This window comes from Caretta caretta, chromosome 14, assembly GCF_965140235.1.
Source record: "Caretta caretta isolate rCarCar2 chromosome 14, rCarCar1.hap1, whole genome shotgun sequence".
Classification (NCBI taxonomy): domain Eukaryota; kingdom Metazoa; phylum Chordata; order Testudines; family Cheloniidae; genus Caretta; species Caretta caretta.
Window position 1 is genome coordinate 43,571,254 of NC_134219.1, and position 20,812 is coordinate 43,592,065.

Below are 20,812 nucleotides of genomic sequence, written 5' to 3' on the forward strand. Positions count from 1 at the left end.
TGTCCTTGTGCTACCTGGTTCACGATTGACTTACTTTGCCCGTGTTCACTAAGGGCACTGGCCTATTGTTGGTTTAAAGCCCCTTAAACGGATGAATGTAGCAGCTTCCCTTTGTCCAGGTTAACGGTTACACATGAGAGCAAGACACAATAGCAAAGAGAAGACCCAAGGCCACTCTGGAATTTTTGTGTTGCGTGTGTGTGTGTGTGTGTGTGTGCGTCCACACGCGCACCCAGTCACAAGTTGACTGATAGAGTTTGGAGCAGTGAGCAAAGGAAGATTTCTGAGGTTTTTTTGGATGGGTGGGATGGTTTGGTGCCTCCTTAGATAATGGAAACAGAACTTCCTACATACTTTGTAAATACACTAGATTGTATGAAAGATACCAGACTCATCATCAAATTCTGCTCTCAACTAGAACAGTGCGCAGGGCCTTCAACATCAGCCATCCACTCGGGTCAACCTAATAACACACTCTTGTATGAAATCTCTCTCAGAGGCAAATTTCTACTGTAATTTTAACTAAACATAGATATACAGTAGTGATAACCCCAAGAAATCATATGGTACATCATGCCTCAAAGAATTATGATTTAAAACCAAGTAAGTTTGGGGTTCTTTTCATTTTGTGTTTCTGAGCCTTTAGGGGTGCATTAGATTCACATTTTCACTTTTTTTCCAAAACCGCAAGTTAAAAATTTTTTTATTGGTATACTTAGTGAAAACTGTGATTCTCAAGCAATCATTTGATTCCAGAAGCTTGTGCTTTCAGAATAAAAACACCAAATGGTAATGCCACCCTCTTGGTAAAATGGCAAGAGTCGGTAACACTGGTGATATATATTTGGCTATCTAGACACACATGACACTGGTATCAATGACAATTGCACTGAATACAGCTAAGGACAGGGTTACATTATGTTTCTGGATACAGGCTGTACCTTGCAAGCTGAAATTGCAACCTTTGATTGACTTACTGCTCTGAAAGGTTCCATATATCTGAAATGGCTTTATGTTCCTATGACAATTAATACCATTTTGGACTTCCAATATTATGAACTTTTTATACCTTTTAATTAAAAATAATAAACCTAATGTCTGTAACTAATCCTCCCATTCTGTGAACACTGAAGCATATGCTTTTTGGAGGTAGCTGCCCTGGGACATGTGTAAGGTGATCAGTAGATACTGCCAGGCTTATGGCCTGAGGACATCCTGATTTTCTGTACCTCAGTGGTGGCCACCCTATTTCAAAGCCTTCGCTGTCCTTCATTCTCACAAGCTTACTTTTTTCCCCTTCCAAACAGGGGTATCATTTGCTGGTGCCCCTCCAACCTTGGTTCCCCCGCCCACAAAATTTTCATAGCTCTTTGCCAGGGGTTGTGTGAAAAACAGCCCCGTCAAATTTAGCCATCAGGTTTAGCTACCAGTGGTGGTTTCTGATACTATCCATATCACGTCTTGCTTTCCTATCTGAATTAACTACCCCCAACTTTCCACATGGGTGTCTGATTCAGAGGGCCCTGCCTGCCACATCCCTCCTCACCCCCGCGACACCCCCCCCCCCCGCCTGCCACTCACCACATACTTCCTCACCCCCCCCGTGAAACGCCTGCCCGCTGCTCACCATGTGCCTCCTCACCTCCACCCCATCCCCTGTGAGATCCTTCCCCCACTGCTCTCCATGACCCTCCTTTCCTTCACCCCCCCAACAAAATCCCCCCGCCAACTGCCACTTGCCCCATCCCTCCTCATCCCCCAGCCCCTGCAAGATCTCCCAGCCCACGGGTCACTGTGTCCCTCCTCTCCTCCACCCTCCCCGCAAGACTGCCCAGCGCACCCTGTCCCTCCTCTCATCCACCCCCCTACCCACAAGATGCCTCTACCCATCACTCACTGTGTCCCTCCTCTCCTCCATCTCCTTGCCCGTGAGACTCCCCATACCTCACTCATGTCCCTCCTCTACTCCATCGCCCCATGAGATTCCCCACGTTGCCGTGTCCCTCCTCTCACCCATCCCCTGCCCGCAAGACCCCCAACCTGCTCTGCATCCTTCCTCACCCCTCCTCCCCGTCAAGAGCCCTCCCCCCTTGCTGCATCCCTTATCAACGCTGCCCTCACATGGGCAGGAGAGTGATGCAGTGAATGGTGGTGGCTGGGCAGGGCCTGCGGTGAAGTGGGGACAGGGCCTGGGGGGGGGGGCACGGGGGTGGAATGGGGTTGCAAGAGGTGGGACAGGGAACTAGCCTCCCCCAGGGGAAGCTTCACCCGCCACCCGTGTTAAGGCTGTTTTAGTGCTTGAGGGGTTCACGGTTGATACCTGGTGAGTGAAATCTAAATACAGAACAGACAACCAGTGGGGGGTTTGTGCCCTGCTTTGTAACTGCCCTGAGGTTGGACCTCACGTTCTTGAACTGCCCACAACAATTACGGCTGGGACATGAAGGTGAAGGAAACAAGAATGGTTTGTAGTGTTTTTATTTTACAATAAGTAGGTGGAAAGCAGGATAGTAAAAGGAGCTAAGACAGAGTTTAATGACCACAGCATATTGTAAGGAGATCCACAGCTACTCAGAGCAGTTTGCTTAATGGCACTAAAATAGCACCAATGCCCAGGAATTAATATAGGGAATTAATGAGTTACAGTCTCACTTTCAGTAACACATCATAAATCCCTCTGTCCCTCTCAGGTTCCCTTTCCTTCTCCCTTTTCTTTCATACTCTCCTTCTCTACTCAGCATTTTTCTAGCCCCCACTTGTGATCCCTGTTTATTTTCCTGTGTCTTTCCCACTCTCCTCCCCTCCCTCCCACAGATCATCCCCCTTGGCTGCTCCCTTCTTTCCCCTGATTTTCTGCCTTCCCCTCTTGCTGCCCCAGCGCGATCTAATCCCACAGATCTGCACAAAATACTCCCAGCTGCTGCAGAGCTTCCAGCTTCTCCCAAAACCCTGATTGGTTCATGCTGGGTCCCCACCTCTGCCTGCCCCCAGCCCGGCTGTTAGTTCTGCCCCCTGCCCAGCCCCCACCTCTGCCCCTCAGGGCCCCTCTGCCCCTCCTGCAGCCCCAGGGGTTCCTCCCCCTCCCCCTCCTAGGGCTGCAGGGAGGGAGGGGGAGGAGCTTCCAGGGGCCATAGAGATGAGGGGGCAGGGGCTGGGTAGATGGGAGTCCTCCAAGGTCATAGAGACTAGGAGCCGTGAGGCTAGAGAGGCTGATTTCCGGTTCCCCCCTCTGCTGTGGGTCTCAGGGAAGCAGTCGGAGCCGGGATCTCGGCCACACCCAGAGCCAGGGGCGGATTCTCTCCCCAGGGACGGAGCCCGGCGGGAAAGTGAAGATCGGGGCCTCGGCACCAGCATCGATAAATGTCACCTGCCCCCGGCCACAGTCCAGACAAACCCGGATCCTGCTGGGGGCCCGGCTCAGGGTCAGGGGGGTCACAGGGGAGGTGAGAGCCCAGAACTGATCCCCGCACCGCTCCACTGCCCAGATCCCCCCCTCAGGGCTACGGCTCATCCCTCCCTTCCTCCCCACAGACTCTCTGGCCACCCCCACAGCCCAGCGTCGGCCACCCCCCACCTCCACCTCCCAGCAATGTCTCCCCGCGGTGAATCCCTCACAGCCCAGCACACAGGGATCAGTGTCAAATCTCTCAGGGTTGTCGGGCAGATCCTGCCGCGTGTTTCCCCATCTCACACTTTTCCGATCCTCAGACAGGACGAGTTGGGGATGAGCCGTGTTTGGATCCAGAGTCACATTCGCTGGGGAGAGAGAATCAGAGCGTGAGGGGCAGAGCTCGGCCCTGGGGGAGGGTTTGATGGCGTCAGTGACAGAATCTGCCCCAGCTGGGGAGTGACTCAGGGAATCTCCTGCCTCCAGGATGTACCCGCCTCTGAATGGGGAGTAGCTCTGAGATGTCAGCACAGTGCAGAGGAGAGTCACTCTTGAGGGAGGTGACAGAGCAAGAAGTTTTGCTGAGCCGAGACTGAGACTCTGAATGTTTCTCATCCTGCTCTTCCCCTGATAGGGACTAGAGACTCTGGAATCATAGGGAAGCCCCAGTAGATTTCCACTCATATCATTCACATGGTCACAATTAACTACTCCCTGATGAGCCCTCCCTCACTGCATTTTAAAACCTTGGCTCTCTCTTGTTGATGCCAGCATGATGCCTGCTCCATCCTGCCACATAGCCAGAGCTCTGTAGATAATGACAAGATTCAATAGATCCCTAACTAAAATTCTGTAGCTAGTCATCAGGGCCAGCCAAAGAGAATTATCAGTCCAGATTTCAGTTTTTAAAATTGGGATTTTGATTTAGAAGCAAGGAGCTTCTACAAGAGAAGGAAGTTAGGGGTGGGGAGAGGAGAAAGAGGGTTTGGACATTAATTTCATGAAGGAGAAGGTGGAAAGGATGGTTAAAAACAGCAGAAAGTTGGGATTTGGTGGAGAGAGGAAAGAGGCGAGAAGAGAAAAGATGCAGAATTTGAAGTCTGAGTAGAGTGACTCCTTGGTTTGAACTCTTGGAGCTGGTCACTCTTGTTCCTCTACCTGACACCAGGGCTGGGATCCTAATGGACAATAACTGCTCAGTCACTCGGAGCAGGGATCATTTCCAGAATCATGGGAGCAATGTGTAAGGAGGGCGGATTGTGGTAGTCCTTTCCTCTCCCTCCTTTGAGCCTCAGGACTCTGTCTTCTCTGAACAGGGACAATATTATATTACATTTTCCTTCTTGTTTTTTGTGCAGTGAAAGGGAGCAGGATCTGCCATTGATGAAATATGAGTTGTAATTACCTACATCGCTTAGGGATCTCCTCCACTCTGAAAGCAAACACATAGATGGGGATGAGAATTAAGCCAGACAAATTGAGCATCAATAGGATTCATCAACACAAGAAAAGGCTGCACCAGAGAGAGAGAGAGATGCCCTTACCTAGGTCTACTTGAAGTTTACCTAAACAATAAACAGAAATAAAAGGACATCCTGTAAAAGCTTCTCCTGGGTTAAATTAACCCCTGCCTGCCCCCCAATCATTGATCAATTGGCCTCTCTACTGTGCATTGTTTTACATCAGTACAATCCTAGGGATTGGACACAGGATAAGCCACACCAGTGCAAGTCACTTTTCACACTTGTGTAGTTGCACTAGGGGTCTGATCAGGTGCAGCTCTATAAGGAAAGGCAGAAGGCAGCCCAAAATTCTCTCAGTGGCCTTTATGCTAGCCTTGAGCTGGGTGAAAGGTCACACTTATAACTCACATGCGTCACCTACATGCCAAGGCTGTCGGCACTCAGTGCACAGAATCCTGATCCGGGTGACCACATCCTCACTTCAATCCTGGGCTGCCACCAGCCCCTCTCAGAAGTTGTTTTATGGAGCTGGCATGGAGCCATTTCTGCCATGGGCATCAAGTGCACAGTCCCCCCAGTCACCCACTCCATGCTGCCTCCTGAAGACACATGTCCAATACTGGCTTCCTACCCATTACCGATACAATAAGTTATGCAATTAGTATTACTTATTATTTTCAAGTTGACATTTTTGAATAAATGTGACAATCTTTCAGAGCATAACATTGGTTCTACCAGGAGAAAACGGAACTTACTGATAGTGTTGAGATGTTTCCCTAAAAAAAGAAAATATAAATAAAATTATGTAGGACTTTTTCAGTGACTCTAGATTTAAAAGGATCTTTTCATTATGAGTCCTTGTGTAATAATAATGATGATGCTCTACCAAGCCATTGCAGCTCCCCAGGGACTTGCAGGTTGGGTGCCCAGTGCAGGAGAAATCAGCGACACAGAGTGTAATTTGATTTATTTACACATAGGCCTGGCCTAGAACAGAGTTGGTCACAAACAGCACACAGGCAATCGTTTCTTTTAAGAACTTCACCTAGCAGCAGGGCTTGGTTCCCAGGGAACGCCAAGAATTGATGCCAGTTGACTAATAAATCCTACTCTGTTTTGAGAAGGCTGTTTCACGTCACTGCAAAAACTTGCTGTGGCACATAAGTCCCTGAAGAGCATACCAGCCTCTGTTCAGGAGTCTGTCTAAGTGTAGATTAGCTGGGGAAAGCTCTTGGGAAAACCTGAGTGCTGGAGCCCAAAGGCTCAATTAAGCAGGTGATGATGTACGGGGAGACTTTGGCAAACCAGTAAAGTGCCTAAAACCATTATGGCTTATTGCTAAAAGCAGCCAAGTCAGCAGGCTGTAAATTGGCCATTCAGGAGTCTCAGTTTAACCGCGGCGGGGGTGGGGGGGGAGTTGGGTGCCACAGAGAGGACAGCTTGACCCCGCGTCCTTCCTGATAAGAATTGTGTTGAAGTTGCTGATACATACATCTTAGAAGAGCAGGATGTGCCCCAGGAATGTCTATTGGGGCCTCAAGACTACAAACTCTGGAAAAACCCACACCTGGTTAATCGATAATCAGAAGGAACCTTTCGTTTGACCATTGAAACTGCTTACTTAACAAGTTTGCTTTAAGGGACATGTCATTCTATTACTAATCTATAAATAAGGGGGAAAAGTTTGAGGTAGGGGGACTCTTCAGGACTAGACTCTCTCTGGATGCACCTTGTGTTTCCCACCGGCAGACGGGCTGCCGCTGTGCCACTCGAGAGCCACACTCAGCTTCGGTAAGTATCAAGGGTTCGGGGTGTTTTACTAACCTGTTGCGGACGTGTGTATAGATGCTTGAGACTAAGTAAAGTTTAGCTTTAAGTGAAAGCACTTGTGTTGTCCTGTTTGTGCCAGCCATCTATCGGTCAGACGGCTGTGTCTCGCCCGATTTATTTCCTGACACCACCTCGCACAGAGTAAAAGTTACTAAGAGCTTTGGGTTTAAAGAACCCCGGGTAACAATGAGGCTGTGAGGCCTACTCTGAAGGAAGAGTGAGATTCTTTGGATGTGTGGCAAACTGAAGGGATTCCTCCAATTGACTGTTTAAGAGCTGGAGTGTGGATCCAGGACATTTGGTTCCTAGAGAATCTCAAGATTTGATACCTCAAGAATTGACTCTAACCTGAGATCAAGACAATGAGCAAACTCTCCTTGTTCCTTTCTTGTTCAGTTCCCTCTTCCTGAAACTTTGCAGAACCCCAAACTAACAACAACACAGCCTGTCTTCCCCAAGACTGAACATTTGCTCACACACTAAAACAAAGTAAAAAAAAAAAAAAAGAAAAACTTGGAAGACTGTGTACTGGCATTCCTGGATGGAGCCGTCCATAACAACAAACCATTCCTTAATACTGTAATAATCTTTTGAACACACTAGAATTAAACAGCAGAAACTTCATAAGACAAGGATTTTCGTTCGAGCCAAGGGTACTTAAAACCCCCCAACCACATTGAATTACAGTGCGAGTTGGGAACCTAACTCCCTCAGACTCCATTGACAATCTAATTAAACTGGTGCAAACCAAGTGGAGGCTTATTTTAAGATGAATAGGAACAGGTTTAAGTTAACCTGAAATAAACTCCACTTAAATTGATGTGTCCACACAGAGGTTTGCATTGGTTTAACAAAATCCATTTAATTTCCAACCTTAAGCTGATGTAACTTTCTCATGTAGAAAAGTCTAAACTGTCTTTTCTACAGAGAAAATCTCATTCTGATTACACGGTATTTTCCCCATTCCAGCTTTACCTCTTAATTTGAGAAGAAAAAGAGTAAGGCTGACGAACACCAACGAAATCACCAGAGTCACACTCCAAACCACCGGCCAAGGAGACATTCTTGGGAAAAAGAAATCTGAAACACAAAGCCCACATCAGTTTGGAAATAACAAACACTATGCTATAGATTGGAATGACAAACAGTGTACACTTTTATTCTAGAAAAATATATTACATCAGGATTTGTTCGAAAAAAGTGTGGGAAAAATTGCTCCCTGCAAGATAAAAATGGGCAGAAACCAATTTTAAAGAGAGGTTCTGCTCACACACTTTTGATAGTATTTAATACACCATTCAATACTATGTGAAGTGCTACCAGACTCTCCCTGTCTCCGTCTTCCCCTGTCCAGCATTCAGAGGCACCAGTAGAAAAAAGAGCCTGGGGGGCACCTCCAGAAAAGTGGAGGGGCCCATATGGGCCACGGGGAAAAAAGGGGAGGGGCCTGCATGGACCACATCACGCCGACGCGAGGCCTTCACGTGACCCACGTCGCCCCCCCGCCTCTGCCAGCATAAATAAGTGGGCCTGGTCACATCACCTGTTATCAAGGTGGCTCCACCCTTCCCATTATAGGGCCTTCTTTTCAGTTGCTCACTAACTTTGCCAAACTTTAGTCATCTGGGCAGAAAAGTTCCATGCTGGGTATCTGCTTCAGGCTGAAATTTTTTTTTTTTTTTTTTTACAAGTTTCAGCTAAAATGGTTCCAATGTTTCTGAGAAGGAGGTTAGAGAATAACACATTGTTTTGACATTAAAAAAAAAAATCTGATGACTTTTTCTAGGAGAAGCTTTAGTGCCCTGCGCTTTTGAGCAGAAACTTGATATTCAGCAGGGTGTGACCTTTGTGCCCTTTCCCTGTGAAAATCCATGCAATAATTAGCCAAGTGATAAGCCTCTGAAAAATTTTGGTTTTGTGCACTCTCGGTAGAGTTCTTAGAGTTTAACAGTAAAATTCTCTGAAGGTTTTGTCCTCACAGAGCATGCTCCATCCCCTTACAGCCCCTACCGCTGACCAGACTTCACATGTGACATCCCCACGCTCCAGGTCAAGGATAAAAGGGCAACAGCTCCAAGCTGGTGTGGGGTTGGGCACTAGAATGGACAGCAGGGGGCCTGTCTCTCCTGTGCTCCCAGTGCCCATGCTGCTGGTGTCTAGGCAGGGCGGAGGTAAAAGGGGACTGACCAGGATTCAAGAGGGGGAGGGAAGCTCGACCCAGATGGAGGTAAAAGACTAAACTGGAACAAAGTGCTTGTTGAGACCGGTTCTGGAGTGAGAGAGAAACTGTGACTGGGAATGAGGTGGAGATGGAGACTGGGAACCAGTGAGGGAAATGGGAGTGGCAGGACTGAAAGTGAGAACTGAGACCAGATGAGGAAGAGGGGGCAGAGGGACAGACTAGAACAAGGAGACTGGGAACCAGCCTGTCAAGGAGACTGGGAACCAGTAGGGAGACAGGGAACAGGGGAAGTGGGAGGGGAGTCTCATCTGACAAGGAGCTGGAGTGTGGGGTTACAGCTGAGCTTGGCTGGGCAAAGAGACAGTGCAACAAGTTTTTGGAATGGAGAGAGGTAAATCGTGGTTTCCCCCAGGGGTCTGTTCTGGGACCATCCTATTCAACATATTCATAAATGATCTGGAAAAAGGGATAAAGAGTGAGGTGGCAAAATTTGCAGATGATACAAAATTACTAAAAATAGTTAAGACCCAGGCAGACTGCAAAGAGCTACAAAAGGATCTCTCAAAACTGGGTGACCGGGCAACAAAATGGCAGATGAAATTTAATGTTGATAAATGCAAAGTAATGCACATTGGAAAGCGTAATCCTAACTATACATATACAATGATGGGGTCTAAATTAGCTGTTACCACTCAAGAAAGAGATCTCAGAGTCACTGTGGATACATCCACTGAATAAGCAGCGGCAGTCAAAAAAGCTAACTGAATATTGGGAATAATTAAGAAAGGGATAGATAATAGGACAGAAAATATCATATTGCCTCTATATACATCCATGATTCACCCACATCTTGAATACTGCGTGCAGATGTGGTCGCCCCAGCTCAAAAAATATATATTGGAATTGGAAAAGGTTCAGAAAAGGGCAATAAAAATGATTAGAGATATGGAACAGTTTCCGCATGAGGAGAGATTAATAAGACGGGGACTTTTCAGCTTAGAAAAGAGAAGGCTAAGGGGAGATATGATTGAGGTCTATAAAATTATGACTGGGGTAGAGAAAGTATTGTTTACTATTTCTTATAACAGAAGAACTACGGGTCACCAAATGAAATTAATAGGCAGCAGGTTTAAAACAGATAAAAGGGAGTATTTCTTCACACAACGCACAGTCAACCTGTGGAACTCCTTGCCAGAGGATGTTGTGAAGGCCAAGACCATAACAGGGTTCCAAAAAGATCTAGATAAATTCATGGAGGATAGGTCCATTAATGGCTATTAGCCAGGATAGGCAGGGATGGTGTCCTTAGCCTCTGTTTGCTAGAAGCTGGGAAGGAGCAACAGGGGATCACTTGATGATTCCCTGTTCTGTTCATTCCCTCTGGGGCACCTGGCATTGCCACTGTCGGAAGACAGGATACCGAGCTAGACGGACCTTTGATCTGACGCAGTATGGTTGCTCTTATGCGAACCTTAATTTGGTCCCTTTGTGTATATGCCTTTTGACACAATCTTTAATTAAATGATCACATACTATTCCTCCCTCCCCCACAGAACTCTTGCCTCAATCAGTGCACTGGAGGCACCTGCTCTGGGGATGAATCTGGGCTGTGCAGTGAAGGAGGGTGTTGCTTGTAGGACCCTGGCCTCATTTCTTTCACAAGCTGGAAAGTGTGGAAAGAATGAGGCAGGGAATTCCAGGAAGAGAAAGGATGGTCTCATGGGTACGGCAGTTCAGTGGCCATTTTGGAGGCAAAGGGAAATAGTATGTAATCATGGTATTAGAAACTGTATCATAGTGCATAGAGACAAAGGGGCCAAATTTAGAATGCACAGGGAACCAGAATTCTGGTATTTCCTAACTTTTGAATCCCATTTTAATTTAAGGTGTTTTGTGTGTGCACACATGGCTTAGCATGCGTATATATAAAATGATTAGTGGGTTTGTTTGTTTATATTTTAATTCTGGTTGCCCTTATGCACAGTCTTCATGCTGTTGGATAACCGGTGCTTCTGAACCCATCATCCAACTCAGGAGCCAACTCAGGGGAAAGTGCCTCCTTCTTTTCATGAAATTAATGCTACAGTTAAAACATTTAGGAAGAGAAATTATAGGTAATCATTACGTTTCCCAACAGAAAACGTACATTTAAGTAAAATTAAAACTTTTGTAACAGCAAGAAATTTCCATAGTAAAAGAAAATCTGATGATTTAAGAGTGGAAATAAATACTTATGGGGGTGGGGGGGCAGATAAATATTAAAATACTCTTCACATCAGCTGGCATAGGAGCTGATCTGATAAATGGGTACGTAGGAACTGATCCAAATCCTATTAACAGCTTTAATGGACTTTGGATCAGGCCCACAGCATTTTGTTGTTATGGCCACCCCCTTCCCTGCGTGAAGTTTGCTAGAGGATGAGAAATCAAATTTCAAATTAAAACGTGGACCTTCTGGTGAGTGACACACTCAAATGACTGTTCCCAGGGCTCCAGACTTTCTTGGACCTGCCTTGCTTCTGACCCTTCATGAGCCAGAGACTCAGTCACAAATTTCCTCTATGTTGAAGAGATCACAGCATATCACAACTCCCACTCCAAATTCCCTGAGGCAAGAAGCCCAGTCCTTGATCCACCAGAAGGCGGAAAGTCCAACCAATCAGTAAGGGCCCCAATATACCTTAACACTGCCCTGTGGTGGCTGTATGAGAAAAAGTAATCTAATTTCAGCTTAAACATACATTAATAAAAAAAGATATAAATAAAATACCAGTTTATTCTTACATGGGACTTCAAACACCAACCATCTAGTTTTTATTATAATCATATCCATAGGGCATTTCTGTGCAGAAATACATTTGGATTTCTTTTAAATTTCACCTTAATTCTGAATTTCCTGTGTCAAAACTGCTTGTTTCTGGGATAATTACTATATCCCTGGAATGTGTTTTATCCTAAATTGTGTTCTAAACCTTAACTTAATGTAGTTTTTTCTGCGGAAATATTTTAACTTTTGTATTGTTTAGTAACCTAGATTTTATTTCTTCTCCCCGCAGTTTGGGATATCAGTGGTACCTCACCTGATATATAAAAAGTTGAGGGTTCCTCTTCTAGGCTGAAGTAAGCGTTCCTTATCGAACAGGATAAATTCTGGTTTGAATTTTCTGTTATAATGATAGAACTTCTTATTTCAAAGAGCCCATGTCCATCTTGGGATTTTGTTTCAGTTGAGGAAGATAAAAACTGCCCACTGCGATCTCTCCACAGCACCTCGGGCTCTGGGTACCATCCAGCCAACTGACACACCATTCGGATCCCTCCATCCTGATAACCCTCAACAGAGATTTGAGGTGCAGAGCCTGAAGCTAGTGTAAAATGAACCAGTGTTAAATGATATACATATACAGCCGAGCATATAAAAGTTTACATTTTCAATAAAATGACTGAATACACTTTCTTTATGACTGATATTTGTAGAAACAGGAAACTTGACTTTATGAAACTTAAGTACTTGTTAAGCATTTTGCAGGCTTGCGGCCTCAGAGATGGAAGTGAAAAGCCTTACAGAGCGTGGGAGTGTGTAACCAGCAGCTTAGTAGGTGATATGAAGTGAGCAAGGAATGCAAAAGGATTTCTCTTGGATTTCTGATTTCTAGGCTTTGAAGGTTTCATGTTCACAGAGCCAGTAGATTTTTAAGGCCAGAAAGGACCACTGTGATCACCCCATCTGACCTCCTGGATCACACAGGCCATATGTCTTCCATGAACTAATTCAAGTCCAAAAGCTGTGGGTGACCGAGCACATTCCTTTTCACCAGCGGTGTTCGAGTTGGTGCAGTGGGTCCTGATGCAACTGTAACTCTTGCTGAACAAAGTTTCTGTTTTTAATGTAATTGAGGTGAGGAAAATGGCCTTTTTTCACTACTGTCCCACCCGAGATCAACTTATACCTGCAGTGAAGAGTGGCATTGAATATTTAAACTGTAACTTCTTAGCATGAAGAGATAAAGTGAAGGATTATGACACAGAAAAATCTTGCCTCTCTCTCTCTGGCCCAATGACTGTTCTATTTTGTACAAATACTTAAATGGTCGCTAGGCCGGAGAGAGGCGCTCTGTTGGCCAGAGGTTAGTGCACCCCCCTGGCAGGTGGAAAACCCTGGGTCCAGTCCCCCTGCTCGAATCACCCTTTCATTATTTATCCAACCTAGAACATCTTCAACAGTAGAGACTGAGGGAGCCTCACATTAGGATTTCCCACAGCTCAGTGTTTAGAGCACTCTCCTTAGAGATGGATGATCCTGTTTGATTCCTTTCTCCACCCTGCAGAAAGAGAGGAATTGAAGCTGGGTGTTCCACAGCCCAGCTGAGTGCTCTAACCACTGGGCTAAAAGTTATAAGATGGGCACCTCCTCATCTGGTTATTTCGTGTGGAATGGGGCAGGCACCTAATTAATTCCTGCAAGAAATGCAGGACCGAATTAACTCTTCTGTGGGCCCAGGGCTATCAGATTTTGTGGGGTCCCTCCCTGTATAAAGTCTTCGTCCTAATTTAAAACAAAATGATCACATGGGGGAGGGGGGGGCTCAGGGCTTTCCCTAGGCTCTGGGGTGGGGCAGAAAATGCGGGGTTCAGAGTTCAGGACGGGGCTCCAGGCTGGGGCAGAGGGTTGGGGGTGTGGGAAGGGGTGCGGGCTCTGACTGGGGGTGCGGGTTCTGGGGTGGGACTGTGGATGATGGCTTTGGGGTGCAGAAGGGGGCTCCAGGCTGGGGCCAAGGGGTTTGGAGTGCAGGAGGGGGTTCAGGGCAGGAGGTTGGGGTCTGAGCGGGAGTTAGGGTGCAGGAGGAGGCTCAGGGCTGGGGCAGCGGGTTGGTTCCCTACCTACCCTGGCCCACGCTGCTCCCAGAAGCTGCTGGCATGTCCCTGGCTGCAGCCCCAGAGGGTGGGGCAGGCAGCTCCGCATGCTGCTCTTGCCTGCAGACTCCGCCCCCGCAGCTCCCATTGGGTGGGGCTCCCAGCCAATGGGAAATGGAGGGGAAGCACCTGCAGGCGAGGGCAGTGCATGGACAGAGCTTCCCTCCCTGATTGCTGTGAGCCAGTGCTCACAGCTCCAGCCCAGGGGAGGGTGGGGAATGGCAGCACGTGGAGCTGCCTCCACGCCCCCGCCAGGCAGGGCTGGATAACACAGGGGCTTTAGTGGCTGCAGCCCGGGGGCCCCTGCAAAATGATCTGGACTTTGGCAGCCCAGATATCTTTCTTCAGGGCTCCCCCTTAGCCTGGGGCTGCAGCCCCTAAAGCCCCAGCATTAATCCAGCCCTGAAGAAATGACTTAGGCGTCTGTGCTGTCTGGTTCCCATTCACGGATCACCAGCAGAGACAGGCACCTCCCTGCAGCCTGCACTTAGCTGTTTGTCTGTCAGTGCGGGGCCAGGGCTTAAGCCACGCCTCTGGGGTTGACATTTCCCACTGGCTGGCTTAGGCACCATCCTCTCCTCCTCTGGCTGTTTTGTGCGAAGCGAGTCAGAGACCTAACCCGTTGCCATAGGAAACACATTAGGCATTTTCCATTTTCTTCCTGAATTCTAAAGGAGGGACAGAATTCGGCCTCTAAAAGAAACTGAGCTTGGATCAGGAACTAAGAACCAGCTGCTGCTATTGCTAAATATCCAGTGAGGCTCTCCCTCGCCTCTGGGATAAAATGAAACCCACTGTTTGTGGGTGTCTCTGTCTTCTGGGGATGAGCAACTCCCTAATGTCTAGGGATATTCTCCATTCCCTCATTTGGATGGAAAGCCTGTACAGAGGCTGAAATGTTCCCAAGGCACAAACACCAGCACTGCTGATAGGGGAAACAGGGAAGTGAAAGGGGATTTAAGGGTAACAATTTGCAAAATGATAAACACTCAGGCCCAACTCCACAAAGAGAACTGGTGTTGCAATGGTGGCCTAACTTCTAAGAGGCTTAGAAAACCACTGGAATCCATAAAACCTGAGTTAGGGGAGAGATCAGTGCCTGAGAATGGGATCCACAAAATCCAGCATCTAGGGAGGAAGCTGCCTAAAACTGCCCAGAACAGATGTTGATAGGAAAGGTGTATCCTAGCGGTCTGCTGTGCCAGATTTCAGAGCCTGAACCCAGGCTGGATTGAGGCCCCTATCTGTGCTTGTGACCCACAGCCTAGCACACTCTCCTGGAGTCAGTCACCTGAGCCACTTTTTACAATCCGCACTGGTGCTGGTATCTCCCACAGAATTTTTGTCCCAGTTTTTACAGCACTTGCTGACGATGTGGGAGACCCTTGGTTCAACTACCCCCTCTGCTTAATGGGGGGGAAAGGATGTGAACAGGGATCTCCTACTGCCCATGAGTGTGCTCTGACCACTGGGCTCTGGGATATTCTGATGTGGGGCTCTTTCATTCTCTCCTGCTGAAGCTGTTTCACTTAGGACAAATACTTATTTGCAGTCATTGGAGAAGGAGGATTAGACCTTCGGTCTCCTTCTAACATGTGAGATCCCTGATCATTGGCCTCCAGATTATTCTCACTCTTTTTCTCTGGTCCAATGACTAATTTAGGGTCTCATTTAATGACTAATTGGAGGATTTCATGGGCACCTGAATTTTGGACTTCGGTATCCGACATGGGGAGTTAGGTGCCTAAGTACTTTTGTGGACTTTTACAAACACCTTTTACTGACCTTCTACCTTCAGTTCCAATACAGCTTCTTCATTAAAGATACCATCTTGAACAAAACAGCGGTACACTCCTTCATCAGAGGGTCTGACATTCACAATCCTCAAGGCAACATTCCCATCCATGATGCCGGCTTTCAAAAGCTCTGTCCTTTCATGATATTCTGGCATCTGCTGCCCATACTCATCCTTCCCATGCTGATACAGGTGCACAAATGAAAGGAACTCAGATCGGAACCATCTCACTTCCATGTTCTCAGCGCTCATCCTGGGGAACAGGTGACAGGGTAACACGATATCCTCACCCACAATGGCAGCGACAGGGTGATCAGGTCCAATCACAGTGAACTGAGCTGCCAAATGCACAAAGAAGATAAAACAACTAAAGTAAATGTACATCATATTCCCTTTTAATTAATGACACTCATAAATTGGAATCTCTTTGTGCGTATTTCCTATTCTGTGCCTCTATTGCAGTGCTCGGTCATTGACTAGGATGTGCCCTGAATTTATATATGAATTTTACAACAAACAATGCCTTTGGATAACCATAATTTATATTCGTTTTAATGGAAACTGAAATACTTTCTGCCATTATCCTTACAAGCAGCTCCAGACAGAATTAATTTGCATTTGCAAACATTTCAAATCATTGCTTTCTGTTTGAAACAGCTTTTAAGTTTTTTGAATGTTAGAAAACAGATAAACTAAGTTAAAGAACATTATTAGGGTACCATTCAGGAAAAAATCTTTCTTTAGGAAGGAAACTTAAGCATGTGTTTAACTTTCAGCATAAGCTTAAATGCTTTACTCCAGCGGTTCTCACACTTTTGTACTGGTGACCCATTTCACACAGCAAGCCTGAGTGTGACCTCCCTTATAAATTAAAAACACAACTTTTAAACAAATACTATTATAAATGCTGGAGGCAAAGTAGGGGTTGGGGGTGGAGATTGACAGCACGTGACCCCCATCTAATAACCTCGCAACCCCCAAGGGGTCATGACCACTCGTTTGAGAATCCCTGCTTTACTCAATCAGGAGCTAAGGTTGCCAAACAAAGCACTTAAATATTAGGAGATGCCAGATTGTGCTACTTCATTTCTGCCTCCTTTTGTGTCCGATACAGTCTTCTGTTATGTGACCTCATTACTGGCCTTTCCACAGAGCCCCTGCTTCACTCCGAGACTGCTCGACTGGCATCAATAGAGAGAAAGACGAGAAGGTTTCCTACAGTCAGCCATTTGCATGACTTGCTGCTCACAGGGAGTACTTTGCTCATGAGCTCTGTGAAGTCATCTGGGATGTTTGAGCTAATACTTCCCCACCTGCCTCTCCCCTCAGTTTTAAAATGGGAGACAGACAGGTGGCCAGGAGACCTTCAATGAAGAGTCTTAAATACGAGAACTCCTTTGCTCTCTGGTTCCTATGGAATCTGCGCCTGCACAGTCCAAGCTGATGACAGTTCTGAGAAGAAAACGAGCATGTTGAGGAGGACACTCAAGGAGGGCCATATTAAGAAACTGGATGGATGAGGTGTAGTTATGAATCCTGAAGGCCCGGGGAGACATTTTACTGTATTGTTACCCCTTTTCAACCTCAGCAGCCAGTCCAGTTTTGGGGCCTGTTGGAAGTAGACACTGACAGAGCCTGGTATTCTCTTTGCTGCAATCTTTTTTATTTACAAGGAATGTACCAAGTCCTGCTTCTCCAAATTCAGGAGGAACCAAAAGCGAAAGGAGCAGTTTTGTAGCTTCCAGCCCCAAGCCTTCCTAGCCAACAGACTCAAAAGTTCTCTCTGTCGCTTTTCCCAGCATTGCACTGTGGTCACAGCTGCTGCTTGACTTCTTTGCTTTTTTTGTCTCCGCCTCTCTCTCTCTCTCTGTTCTTGTCTGCTGTCAGTTCTGTGTGTTCGCTCTCTCAAATCTCACACTCACCGGGTCACAATACCCAGTGGAAAACCTCCCCCCTGTCTTTGCCACCTCCTCCCCACACCCAACACATCCACAGTGCTAGGTGTCGTCTACATTAGCACTTTTGTGGGGCAAACTTTTGTCAGGCAGGTCACCCCCTGTGACCGACATCAACTTCACCGATAAAAGCGCTGGTGTGGACAGCACTGTGTCAGCAAGAGAGTGTCTCCTCTGCTGCTCGTTAGGGGTGGTTTAATTATGCACAGAGCAGCTACACGAGACTTCACAGTGGCGCAGCTGCAGTGGCATAGCCGTGCCGCTCTAAGGCCTGTAGTGTGGACATAGCCCTAGCCTCTGCACAGACTCTGTTTAGCCTTGTTTTAGGTGTGGCCACTTTACTCCCTTTTACAGCTATGTTCAGTGAAAGGCTGCATTCACACACCAATTTGAAGAAGGTCAACTCAATCCAAAACAAGATTTCGCCCAGCTCACAAGAATTCATTTATTTTTTACTGATGTTGAGACGCTTGGGAATTTGTGCTGATTTTTGTTCAGTTTTGTATAATGTAGTTAAATCGGGTAATTGTTGTTACGTTGCACTCCATATTCTTTATGGAAATATGCTTATGAATATGACATGACAAATTTTGAATAAAGCATTTCCAGTTATGTGACATACCCTTGGAAAGGATATAATGTGCTGAATGTGTTCATCCTATTTGTATGCATGTCTCATTTCTATGTCTGAAGTTAGGTATATGAAGTGTAAACTGATGTTACTGTTACTAATGTAGTTATACCAAGTGAGGGCCATTAAGGGTACTTCAGGAGCCTGATGACTCTTAAGCAAGAAACAATGGGCTGTCGATGGATTTGTTTTCCCGTAAGTCTACGGGATGCCTGTGAGGAGGAGGGCCGATGGGGGTCCCTGCATAGGTGCCGACTTCTCCTCTGCCCTGTGGGTGCTCGATTCCCCCTCTCACAGCCCCACCCCTGCACCACCCTCGCCCCACCCCAATTCCACAGCCTTCTACAAAGTCCCCGCGCACCCCGCCTTTTCCCACCCTAGCCCCGCCCCCTCCCCACCCACATTCCACCCTTCCCCCAAGCCCCGCCTCTGCCCTGCCTCTTCTCCACCTCCTCCCCCGAGTGCGCTGCATCCCCGCTCCTCCCCCTCCCTCCTGGAAAGTCCTAAGTGCCACCAAACAGCTGTTAGGCAGTGGGAGAAGCGCTGGGAGGGAGGGGGAGGAGCGGGGACATGGCGCGCTCAGAATGGGAAGAGGGGAGGAGGCGAGGCGGGGGGAGCTTGGCTGCCAGTGGGTGTGGAGCATCTGCTAATTTTTCCCTAATGGGTCCTCCAGCCCCTCAGCACCCACGGAGTTAGCGCCTATGGGTCCCTGCAAAGACACGTGTCTGTCACCTGATGCTGGAATCCATCTGGGATTTTATATTTTTCCACAAAGCGGGGGGAAAGTTTAAAGAAAGAGACAAAGGATTCCCGCCTTTTGCCAAATCTATAATAGGGTTTGAAGCCGGATAAAGAGGGAATTATGAGGACACCCCTGTTTACCACCCAAGATGCCTGCTGGAACTAACAGAGACTGAACAGATTGGGCCTCGAATAGAAACGAGTCTAGTCTGTGACAAAAGCTTATTGGAACATCTTTGAGGGCGAGATATTACATGTAACCAGTTTCTTAGTGTATTAAGCTTAGCCTTGTGTGTTTGTTTTATTTTGCTTATTAACTTACTTTGTTCTATCTGTTACCTCTCATGATCACTTAAATCCTACCGTTTGTACTTAATAAAATCCCTTTTGTTTATTAATAAACCCAGTGTAAGTCATCATTACCTGGGAGGCAAACAGTCTGCGCATATCTCTCTTCACTTTGAGAAAGAGGGTGAACAATATGAACGTGTACAGTATAAGACGAATTTATCTGGGGTTCAGGCCCCACTGGGGCTGTGCACTGGGGTGCTGAGGCAAGTCCCTTTTAACTGAACCTTCCCAGAGCTGAGTTGATCTCAGTGTCTGTATTCTGCAGAGGGGTGCGGCCCTAGCTCTGTGTTTGTGCTGGAGGAGGCCTGGAGGGTCTGGCTCGGCAAGATAGAGGCAAGGGGTGCCCAGGCTGGCAGAAGGGTCAGGTTCAGTGGTTCAGGGAACCCGTCACAATTGTAGAAATCATACAAATGAATAAATCCTGTAAGAAGCAGCAGAAGCCACGGACATTCCTACCTGATTCCAGCTTGTGAACATAAAATGTAATGAAGAAAATGATGAAACCAGGTAGGGAGGAGCTGGCTGTGGAGCTGTGGCAGATTGAAAGACCCTTCATCTCAGTGTAACTTGATCTAGATGACAGGAGGGGGGGATAAAATAACAAAAAAAAAAAATGCATTGAGTGTAACACAGTCACAATGATTTAAGGCAACCTGGATACAGAGAAAATGGAAAATTATGAACAGGATACATAATTGGCAAAACAAAACAAGACCCTGCAGCACTCAACTTAATTGCATTTCTCTGTTTCTAGGTAACTTTCAATAACCTTCTGAATGCTGCATCTGATCAAGTCTGACGTTTCATGGAATACTCCCGGCATTGATCAAAAGCTGTCTCCTGATCAAGGGAAACCAACCAATGTGCAAATCCAATATTTTTTAGCCAAAACGACAACCCACAACCGGCAAAGGTTGTTAAAAGTGGACCTATGGGAGATACAATGGGTCTGGTCATGGCGCACAACCAACCCAATCACAGTTTTCAGTCCGTTTGCCAAGGCCTTTGAGAAAAGTTTATAGTTGGAGCACCGCAGGGACACAGATCTCCAATCCTTTCCCTCCCCAAGGTACCCCTTCTTAAGCAAAAGGGTGAGAATTGCTCAACAACAACTAAGTGGTGATATCGTCTCCCTGACGCTCTCCTGAAAAACCTGGAGCAAGTCAGTCCCAAAAAGGGTCCAAAAGGCCTTGCAAAACTCAACAGGCAAACCATCATTACCAGGTGTCTTCCCTGGAGCAATTTAGGGCATGTGACACTATATGGATTCTGGGGGACATTTGAGCATATTATGAATAATTAAATGCTTGTCAGTTGGACCCCAAACAGATGGCTGCTTGTGCATTTGATGGAGCTGCAAAATTATCTGGAAGACATGGTGGAGTACAAGCTTTGCTCAGAGAAAAGTTTAACCCTAATCTCTCCTATACACACTGCAGAGGCCATCTACGCTACGAGCTGCAGACTCTTCAAAAGACATTTAAAAAGCTATAAATTTAATGTCTTCATTACATTCTTTTTTCAGCAAGAGTCCAAAAAGACTGAATATCTTGGAAAATATA

At 46.8% G+C, this 20,812-nt stretch overlaps 2 protein-coding genes across 2 annotated transcripts in view; both read right to left on the reverse strand.

Annotated features, from left to right (window-relative positions):
- The window catches only part of LOC142069131 (butyrophilin subfamily 1 member A1-like), a 204,197-nt gene that overhangs the window by 177,523 nt on the left and 5,862 nt on the right, over positions 1-20,812 (reverse strand). Inside the window, exons 2-8 of the mRNA XM_075119519.1 lie at positions 19,707-19,822; positions 15,563-15,910; positions 11,944-12,228; positions 7,657-7,761; positions 5,607-5,627; positions 4,933-4,953; positions 4,794-4,820 (exon numbers count right to left, since the gene is read on the reverse strand). Of these exons, the coding sequence (XP_074975620.1) occupies positions 4,794-4,820; positions 4,933-4,953; positions 5,607-5,627; positions 7,657-7,761; positions 11,944-12,228; positions 15,563-15,910; positions 19,707-19,806 (907 nt within the window). The 5' untranslated portion in view covers positions 19,807-19,822. The remainder of the gene's footprint in view (positions 1-4,793; positions 4,821-4,932; positions 4,954-5,606; positions 5,628-7,656; positions 7,762-11,943; positions 12,229-15,562; positions 15,911-19,706; positions 19,823-20,812) is intronic.
- The window catches only part of LOC142069127 (zinc finger protein RFP-like), a 331,206-nt gene continuing 313,407 nt past the window's right edge, over positions 3,014-20,812 (reverse strand). Inside the window, exon 8 of the transcript XR_012664968.1 lies at positions 3,014-3,045. The gene's annotated coding sequence lies outside the window, so the exon portion shown is untranslated. The remainder of the gene's footprint in view (positions 3,046-20,812) is intronic.